At 42.1% G+C, this 10,391-nt stretch overlaps 1 protein-coding gene across 1 annotated transcript; it reads left to right on the top strand.

Moving 5' to 3' along the window:
- The first annotated feature begins 3,016 nt into the window (after positions 1 to 3,016).
- On the top strand, positions 3,017 to 10,165 carry STBD1 (starch binding domain 1). Its single transcript, XM_074274670.1, has 2 exons — positions 3,017 to 3,440; positions 8,340 to 10,165. The coding sequence occupies exons 1-2, from the start codon at positions 3,212 to 3,214 to the stop codon at positions 9,179 to 9,181; spliced, it is 1,071 nt and encodes a 356-aa protein (XP_074130771.1). The 5' UTR covers positions 3,017 to 3,211; the 3' UTR covers positions 9,182 to 10,165.
- Positions 10,166 to 10,391: the final 226 nt, after the last annotated feature.

The following is a 10,391-nucleotide window of genomic DNA, read 5'->3' as shown; positions in this document are numbered from 1 at the left end:
ATCTGAGGAGAAATCTACACAGGTCTTGAATCTATCTTCAATGACACAAAATACAGCAGTAATCTTGTCTTTCCTTGAAAATAAAACAGAAATTTTCATATTGGATAGAATATTCTGAAACAGAAAAGTGTCATTATTATCCAAATGTGCATTTTGTCATGATGACATTTTTTAAATACTAGGTTCATAGTACCCTTTATTATCCAGCGCATCTCAGATTTCCTCTTCTGTGAAATGGGTACTAATTCCCATGAGCCATTGTAAGACTTAAATGAGATAACATGTTGCAAACTTTAAAGTTACCTAAGGGTCACTCATGTTTAGGAAATGCAAAATAGTATTTCATTGTTACTAGCTCTGTCCCTTAAGCTTTGAGATTGCAACTTGGCTAACTAGTTGCGTGGAAGGTTGTGAAGTGAAACTGCAATGGGGCACAAAAGGTAGCATTTACATTAACTAGTCAGGGTGGAAGGGAATAGAGAATTTTCTGCCAAGTATTCCACAAATGAAGAGTCCTCAGCACAGTATGATGAAATCATCAGTACTTATTGGTAGTAATTAGTGCTGATAGAAAACTTCCCACTAGAGAGAGGAAAAGTGTTTGGTAGTCAGGGGACTTGAGTTCAAATCCCAGATCTAGTCCCTTTGTAGCCCAGTTTATAAGAAGAGAAGGTTGGATTAGAAAGACTAAACTTAAATTCCTTCAAATTCTATAAATCTGTGAAATCCTCACTTAAGAACCCTATCACTATTGCTATATATTGTACACTGTGACAGCTCATCAGTTTGTAGGGAAATGGGGGACATGTTGCCACTTGTAGTTTTGTTCACTAAAGTTATTTGGTCATGGTGATGTTATTCAATTGTTTTAGGGGTGTCCAATTCTCTGTGATCCCATTTGGGATTTTTTTTTTTTTTTTTTTTTTTTTTTTTTTGGCAAAAGACTGGAGTGGTTTGCCATTTTTTTTCTCCAGCTTATTTTACAGTTGAGGAAAAAGGCAAACAGGGTTAAGTGACTTTCCCAGGGTCATAAAGCTAAGTGTCTAAGGTGAGATTTGAACTCAGGCCGTGTGCTCTATGCATTGTGCCACCTAGATGCCCTCTGCAGTTATACTTCATTTAAAATAAGAAATCATTTACTGATACTCAATATTCATTTGGCATTTTCACTTTAAACATTTTATCCATAGTTCATTCAACTTTTCAATATCCTCTGGAGACTAAGATGAAAAGTCTGGTCTTAGAGGTTCTGGGTTCAATCCTACCCACTTGCTGTTTGGCAAGTTATTCATCCTCCCAAGCCCCAATTTTCTCAGCTGTAGAATGATAGAGTTGGATTGAGTGTGCTCATAAATATTTAATAACTCTGCAGGGGGAACTTCTATCACATTCTTAAGTCTATCCAATCAACAGACAAAAAAAAAAAAAATCAAGCCTTGAATTGTAATGTTTGCTGGTTTCCAGGTGTAATGCTTACAATGAAAATTTAACAACTGGCTCTCCCAAGCCAATATGAGTTAACTCCAGCATTATGTGGACTGAAGTCAATGACCTCAAATTCTCCTTCCAGCTCTCCATCTATGAATCTATGGTGGAAAACACCATGACTGTCTTCATAGCTCAAGGAATTATAATCATAAAGCTTAGAAGCCATTTACTCCAGTGCTGTCATTTTAGAAAGGACGAATGTTATGTGGTTTGACCAAGGCTACAGAGGAAATAGGTATTAGAGAGAGGATTCCAATCTCCAGATGAATTTATGAACAGAAGGGTGGGGCCCCTCCCAGAGGCTGGGAGGGGTTTGAAATCTCTAACATGGGACCACTCTTCCCCCAAAGATCACATAGGATCTCGTATTTAAGTGTGGAAGGAACCTTTTAGAGGCCATCTAGTTCAATGCCCTTTTTTGACAGAGGAAATTGAGACCCAGAAAGTGAAAAGAACTGCCAAAGTCACTTAGCACTATAGGTAGGATTTCATCCAAATTCCTACAAACCCACCACTTTTTGAATACATTATCCCGTCTTCATCAAGATATTGACATGATAGACTAGTAACGGTAATCCTCTTCTCCCTAAATGGCTGAAAGGACACATCAGAGAGAACCAAATGGACCTAATGTAATCAAACTTCCAAACTCTTGAGTCCTTCCTTTTACAGATGCGGAAACTGAGTTTCAGAGAGGTTAAGTACAGAGGGGGTCTAGTTGACACTAGAATTCATTTTTTCATCACATCCTTTTATTTTTTTCTTATTATAGCTTTTTGTTTACAAGACATATGCATGGGTAATTTTTTAGCATTGACAGTTGCCAAATCTTTTGGTCCAACTTTTCCCCTCCCCTCCACCCCTTCCCCCAGATGGCAGGTTGACCAATACATGTTAAGTATGTTAATATATAAGTTAAATACAATATATGTATACATGTCCATACAGTTATTTTGCTGCACAGAAAGAATCAGACTTTGAAATAGTGTACAATTAACCTGTGAAGGAAAATGCAGGTGGACAAAAATAGAGGGATTGGGAATTCCATGCAGTGGTTCATAGTCAGCTCCCAGAGTTCTTTCGCTGGGCTTCACGTCCTTTTAAACTGTCACTGGGTTTCTACAGATGCTAAATCAGCCCGGACCATTTGTTGCTTGTCTCTCCCGGAGGCAGACTGGCGCCCTGGATTGCAACCCCATGATCTGCTCTAGATCGGGCGCTGTCCAGCGAACTCAAGGCAATGGAGACCAAAGGATTTTTGTGATTTGGCAAACGGGAAGATGTAGAGGAGCGATGGTCCTTAGAGTTTTATTTGACCTTGTAAAGCTCTGGGGAAGTGGCTACGGGAGAAGGACGTGGGGAAGGATAATGTTGAGCTAGTTGCAGAAGCGCATTCTCCTCCCCACAATTTTCTCCCTCCTCCCCCCACCCTCTATACTGCTCTCTTCTCCTCCTCCAGTGGCCAACTACTGGGCCTGCGGCCTGCGGAGGGTGGCCACGGGGCGGGGCGGGGTGGGCGGGGCAGGGAGAAAGTTGAGCCGGGCGGGGGTTCGGAAGGGAAGTGGAGATAAAAAGGCCGGTTGCGGCGAGGGACGGGGTGAGAGCTGGAGTCGGCAGCGCTCGCTCCCCTCCGCGGTCCCCGGTTCCCGCGGTCCCCTCCCCGGGAGGTTGGGCGTAGGACACCCTTGCGGCGCTTGTGCAGCGGGGCCGTGCGTCCGGAGCCATGGGCGCTGTGGTATCTGCCCTGCTGGTGGGAGGAGGTCTGGTCGGAGCGCTCTTCGCCTGGCTTCTGCGGGGGGATTCCGGGAACCAGGACGCGGGGACCGAGGAGGAGCGAGAGCTGTCGCCTGAACAGGCGGCCGCAGCGGCCCTGAAAAGGGACGGAGGGGGGGACGGCGGCGACCCCCTTGGCCCCAAACAGGAGCAGGTGAATGTCAGGAAAGCGGCCGGAGGTAAGTGTCCTTCTCTGGCCCGCACTCCTCATTTAGGTGTTTGACCAATCGTTAAGTGTTCTACAGAAAGCTGGGAGGGGGAGAAAGGGCTGCAAGGTGTGAACACTCTGCTAACTGTGCCTGGAGCGGCGTCACGTGGGTCCTCTCAGCACCTTTTTCCTGGCGTTCCTTGCACCTGGGGCAGCTTGGTTTGTGGATCAGCGGGCCGCCCCCTTTTCTTTCCAACCTCAACTTTCCAAACCGGGCAAAACGGTCAGAGGGGCCGAAATCAAGGTTCAGTCACTTGTTACTTACGGAACTTAGAGTAAATCAATTCGTGCCTCCGGGCCTCGATTCCTTGTTCTATTGAAGGAGATGGAATTACTGTGGGACCCCCTTCCACTTGTAGGATCTGATGCCGCCTACTTTCCTGCATTCTCTTCAGTGTCTTCCACCCCTTTCCCCGGAGCTACTTGAGGGGAGGTGGGGTAGGATGGGGGGGAAGGTCACAGTGAGATGGGGTTGGAGGAGTGTCTCTCTTCCTGTCCCTGGACCCTGAGAGGCTCAGCTCAAGCTAAGCAGGGCGCGCTTTACGCGCTCTTCTCCCGTCTCCGCCTCCCCCCCCCCCCCAGAACCGCACCCTTCCCTTTTCCCCAAACAGGACAAAGTGCCCAGAAATTCCCTTGCGGCTGGAAATAGTAGGATATTCAGCTTGAGGCAGATATTGAATCCAGTTGCATTCTATTAAGCCAGACTTTTGCAAGACCATGTAAAACAATGCTATTTTTTCCTCACCAGAATTTTAGGAAAATTTTTTTTTCAAAAATATGCTATTTATGTTAACACAAGATGCCATTTCATGTTACAAGATGCTATTTATGTAATATTGTTATTTTTTTTTAAATTTTAAACATTTCCAAATACTGTAAAACATTAATTACTAGCTATAATCCACATAAATGAAAGATTTGAGGGTGCTTAATTTTAGGAATATAAAGGGATCCTTGACAATTTTTTAAAGCTATAAGGGGATTTTGAGACCAAAAAATTTGTGAACCACTATTCTAAACAGTCCAGGTGGTTTGGGTTGAGAAGGTTGGGAATGGAGATTGGTGTTAGGATACTTAGCTTTGAACCCCAGCTTTATCACCTACAAACTTTGTGTCCAAGGGGTCCATCACATCCCTTTTCTAGAGGGCACTATCTTGATCTGAGGTAGTCAAACCTCTAAGGCCCAGTCTTCTGCAAATCTTGTGACATTATCCCTTTTAGTGGATGAACTACTCTTGAGTTCCATTTTTATGGTCAAATACACCTTTGTATTCCAAAAATAGGGTGCCTCTGCCAGGGTCTTCTACACTATTACTTTAAATTTTGTTGTTCCTATGTTGGTGTTTTTTTTTTTTAACTGAGCCTCTGATTTCATTGGTATAGACAAACTCCTGCTCAATACCCTGGCAACTGCTCTGCAATTTATAGTCTTGGAAAGTTGCCTAGAGCATGGAGAGGTTAGACATGACCTCAGTCCCATACGCAGTATGTGCCAGAGATAGAGCTTGAAAGCCAACTCTATCTATTACCTTGGCCTTTAGTCTCAAAAAAAAAAAGAGTAGGGTAGCTTCCCATAAACATGCTCAGCTCTATCCTATCCCAGGCCATCTAAATAGGACTCTGGCTTCCTAGCCTTTTACTTCCAAACCCTTCAAAAGAATTACCTACATTTTTCATTCCTATTTCCTTACCACCAACTCCCTTGTCTAATTTCTTTTCTTTCTTTCTTTCTTTTTTTTTTTTTTTTTTACAAGCTTGCTTTCTTTTTTCTTTAATTTCCTTTGCCATTTCATTCTCCTGGATACTTCTGTAGTAGTTCTCCCATCTGTCTGCTTCTCTCTCTGTCTTGTTCACTCTATTTCCATCTCCTGATCTCTTATGTTGATTATTGTTCAGAGCTCTGCCCCTGGACCCTTTTCTCTTCTCTCTATATAAGCACTCAGAAATTTCAATTCACTCATTCTCTAGGTTCAAGTATTTTTATGCAGATGTAGGAGCAGCTAGGTGATACAATGGATAGAACACTGAGCCTGGAATCAGGAAGACCTAGCCTCAGACACTTAGTACCTGTGTGACTCTGGGCAAATCACTTAAATCCTCATCTGTGAAATGAGCTGGAGAAAAAATGGAAATCCGTTCTTGCATCTAGTCTGGGAAACCCCAAATGGGATCACAGGGTCAGACATGACTAAAAAGTAATAGAAAAAAAAACAAACAAATCTCAAATATGTCCTTCCATCCCTAATCTTTCTTGAGCTCCAATCATACATAGTCAACTTAGCTATATTAATATTAATAACATTATTATTGGCCTTTAGTCTTGTGATGATTTCATTTGCTGTTTTCTACGATATGACTAGTAAGCTCAAAACATCTGTCAATAGAGCAATACAAGGGTGTAAGGTAAATGTTTAACAACTGGGCTGGGTGTTGGTGGGGAAGAAGGAGGGAAACAGTACATACACACTTTGAGGGATTTGCATTATTAGTTCCATCCCTTAACAACTTTCATCTGGACTATTCCAACAGACTCCTAATGGGCCAGCCTACTCTAGCCTTTGTGTTCCAGTCCATACTCTACTTAACTGTCAAAAATAATGATTCTAATCACATTCTGAGAGTGCACTCAAAACTCCCCAATACTTACAACATAAAATCTATGTTTCTTAGCTTGGCTTAAGTGGACAACTCATTCCACACCCTGTTTCCACCTCCATTTCTAAATTTCTTTTTTATACAAACTCTGTATAATTCCATCCAATTATCTGAACTCCATATTCCATCACCTTCCTCTTTCATTTACACAAATTGCCTTCCTACATACTTAGAATGTTCCCCCTCCTCATCTCTGCCTCAGAACCCTTTCCTTCCTTCAACATGGAGTTGAACATCTCCAGTTCTTCTGATCTATACTTGGCTACTGGAATCAGATGGCTCTGGAAGAGAAAATGAGACTGGTGACCTTGCATAGTCCTTCCTTCCTTAAATCTAATTCACTTGCATGTCATGGCATCACCTCCCTGATGTCTTGGTCATCTTCCAGAAGGAAGGACAAACAACAGATGTTCTCTCTGAGATCTTCGTTGATTCATTGACCTGGTAGAAGTTCTTTCCTCTTCAATTTTCCTTATCTTATTCTATATATTTAGTACATATATACTATATATAGGCATAGTATAAACTCTTCCTTCCTGCTCCCCTCCCCCATGCAAGCTCCTTGAGAACTGGGATTATTTTTATTTCTGTATCTCCTGTACCAAGCACTTAGATGCTTCATAAAAGCTGATCTAATTGAATTAGAACATCCACCTAAATCATTACTTGTCTTCCGCAGTGAGTGGAGGAGAGAGTGATTTTTTAAAAGGGTTTTTTAGATTTTTTTATATTCGATTTTGGAAAATTTTAAAATATTTTATATTTAAGCCAGAATCTTCAGGTTTTTTCCTTTTCTTCCCCCTCCACAGAGGTAGAAAGTTTGGACCTATCCAGTCAAATATATATTCCCCTTTCCATTTTAACTCCCTAAGAAAAGCAAAAACAAACACAAAACATAAACCTGATGTGTGATTTTTTTTTTTTTAGAATCTTAGAAAAAGGTGGGGAGGAGGGCATTTAGAGTTATGAAAATGATAGTAGAGAAGGAAACTCCCTTTACTAAGTTTTAAGAGATATGCTTCCCCCCTAGCTATCAAAATGCTTTTATTTTTGAAAATATGGCTGAAAAGGTTCATTTTGAAACTTCATTTTGAAGTCCTTACCCAATAATTTTGAAAGCAGGCAATTGGGACCTCTCCAGCCTTGAACTCTAACTGTTATTCTGATTGCCTGTGACTCAACAAAATATGGCTTGGAATTATTCTTTATTTGGGGCCATGCATCTTCTTGCCTCTGGTTAGCAGGAATGAGCATTGTTTGCAAACCCTGTCCTTGTTTGCTGTTCTTTGCCCCATAAACTGGGCAACATTAGATCCTGTTTGATTGTTGGGGCTGCTAGGTACTCTGTCCTGAAATCAGTGACCTCTGTCCTCCTTGCTTCCTACCCCACTGAAGCTTCCTTTGTTACATATTGACAATGGCTCATTTCTTGCTTTGACTGTAGAGTTATAGCCTTGTTCTCAGTCAGAATTAGCATTTATTGAGCTAGTGTACTAGCATTCTATGCCAAGTACTGTGCCAAATACTAGGGATACAAAGAAAGAAAAAAACCCAGATCAAGAAGTATGGATTTGTGCCTTGAGAGCACAATACTACAAATCAACTAAATCATAAATCTTCCCCCCCCCCCCCAGACTGGAGTTAAGTGACTTGCCCAGGGTCACACAGCTAGGAAGTGTTAAGTGTCTGAGACCAAATTTGAACTCGGGTCCTCCTGAATTCAAGGCTGGTGCTCTATCCACTGCGCCACCTAGCTGCCCCAATCATAAATCTAACATCGACAAAGATCTACGATGTCTAGGAATATCAGAAGCCACCTAATCCAGCCTCCACATTTTTGGTGGTGTTCAGACTAACAGATTGCTGGAACAAACTCATTCAAACACAGGTCTAATTTACCTTTTTTCTACTGAATCAAATTAAGTGATTAAGCTGAAATTTGGCTCATATAGGAACAGAGGCAGTATGTAGAGCCAGTTCTCGATTCTGAAGTCTTCCACTATATCATGCTGCCCTATTATTTGATTTTTTTGTGGGATTCCTAATTTTGAAGAAAAAAAAGGCTAAACTAAATGTTTACTAATCAAGGTAGCTTTTGTCCATCTGGGGTTTATTGACATCTGAGCAGTTTATCTGATCAGACAATTACTGGGCATTTGTTTTCTCTTTTCCCAAATGAATCCTCTAATACTTGCAATATTTTTTGTCTCTTAGAGCATCATCATGAAAGTAACGGATGTTTGGTGTCTGAGTCCAAGAGCAGTGACTTTGAGGGTCCAACATGGAAAACGCAGAATAGTTCTACTCAAGACTTTGACTGTCTGAGATCAGGAGAGCAGCCCTTTTCCACACCGCTGCTAGGGACAGAATCTCTGACTCTCTCAGGACTTACTAACTCTGTGGAAGTCTTAAGTAGGGAAAGTCCAGAATCTTCTCAACCAGCAGATCCTCTCAAAGGACAGGAAACTTCCTCCCAGTCAGCTGTGTGCTCTACAGGGAAGCTCCCTGCTGACAAACATGAAGAACAGTTGAAAACTCTACAGATGGAAGGTCCAGAGATGGTTGATTATGAGGACTGGGAAGTAATTACTGCTAGTAAGAGCAAAAGCTCTGAGCCTTCTCATGCTGGTGTATCTGTGCTTGAATTCCAGCCATTGAGCCCAAATCAGGGACTGGACTATGGAAGAGACTCCCTCAAGGATGCCCAAGGTCAAGAAGCTCATTTGAAAACAAAGAGAGTGGCAGCTGTGTCCCCCTTGTCTCAGCAAGTCAGTGTCCAGTTCCAGGTTCATTATGTCACCACATCTGCTGAGGCGGTGGTGGCAGTCACTGGAGACCATGAGAGCTTTGGCAGCTGGCTCAATTATGTCCCACTCCAGTGTGGAAAGGATTGGTTCTGGTCCAGATCTGTCCCTTTGCCAATGGATACGGCACTGAAGTGGAAATTTGTGGTAGTGGAGAATGGGAGCATTGTCCGTTGGGAAGAATGTAGTAATCGATACTTAGAGACTGGGAATGAAGATATGGTCGTTCATAAATGGTGGGGCTGTCACTGACTGGTTTGGGGAGCATCAGAATAACTTAGGACTATTGTGCTTTTTTAATTATTATTACTATAGAATTATTCCACAGGAACAAGAACTCCAGGGTTATCTTCGGTAGCTTTTTTAGCCTATGGAGTTCATCCTGAGTTATTGACTGCCTGAGTTATTGACTGCATTTCTGAGAAATTGCTGCTGCTGCCTCCTTTCTCTGCCCCAGCACCATGGAGCTTTGTAGCATCCCATCCATTGACTCCCTTGTTCTGGTCCGTTTCCACTTCATTGCTCAGTTACTTGGGGGCAAGGTGCTGAGTGGGTTCTGTTAAATGGTCTAGTGGGAAGCAAGGTTCAGACCTGTGGGGGACCAGCAACTCCTTCAAAGGTTACCTGACTCCTAGCTAGTTCAGTGATAGGATATGTTTGGATTGTTTCAGAGTAGAGGAATAATGTTGTACCTCAAGTGCCTGTTTGATTTAATGTAATGAAAGGGTCTTGCCTTGTAGATGTCATTAGCTAAGACATGAATTAATATTTTAGGATAGCTTCCATAGGCCTAGGCCAACATTTTAAGCATTGTTTTTGTTTATTGGTGTGTCCTTGGAGGGAGAAGAATGTATTTTTAGCTTAGTTCTCTCAGTGACTGACAAGGTCATGGTAACTCCCCCAATTGTGCTTCTTCTGGGAATGGGGATGAAGGTGGGAAATAGGTTCCTAGAGATTCAGGAATTGCTATGATACCACATAGATTCAACCCTAAAGCATACACTGGAAATTTCCAGCCTGGAACATTCAATGTCTATTTCCATCTTTCCCCACAGGCCTGGTTCAGCATATATGTAACATGTATGTTTATGCTCACAGTTCTGGCTAACAGTTTTGGGGTCTGTAATCATGGTATGATAGTTGTAGCATCAACAACTTGGAACAATACTGCTATCCTGGAAATTATGGGGGGAAATGAACTAAGTAAATAATAAAGCTTGCTATTTTCATATCTTTTACCATTGTTTATATATTTGTGTCTCAGATTTTGGAAAGAAAAGAAAATATCAATAGTCTGACCAATTATAAAACTAGAGATGTTTGGAGGCAAAAAGCAAAGGCAGAATTAAGATCATAGGGCCAGAGGGTGGGGGAAAGGCCCAGGGAGAGAGGGCTGGAATTTTAGAATTTTCTTATCCTTCTGCTAGAAGGGAAACTTCAATCTATATTTGCTTTGGTAGCT

Source organism: Sminthopsis crassicaudata, chromosome 6, assembly GCF_048593235.1.
Source record: "Sminthopsis crassicaudata isolate SCR6 chromosome 6, ASM4859323v1, whole genome shotgun sequence".
Classification (NCBI taxonomy): Eukaryota; Metazoa; Chordata; class Mammalia; order Dasyuromorphia; family Dasyuridae; genus Sminthopsis; species Sminthopsis crassicaudata.
The sequence above is the reverse complement of the archived record's forward strand: the minus strand, read 5'-3'. Positions and strand labels throughout refer to the sequence as shown.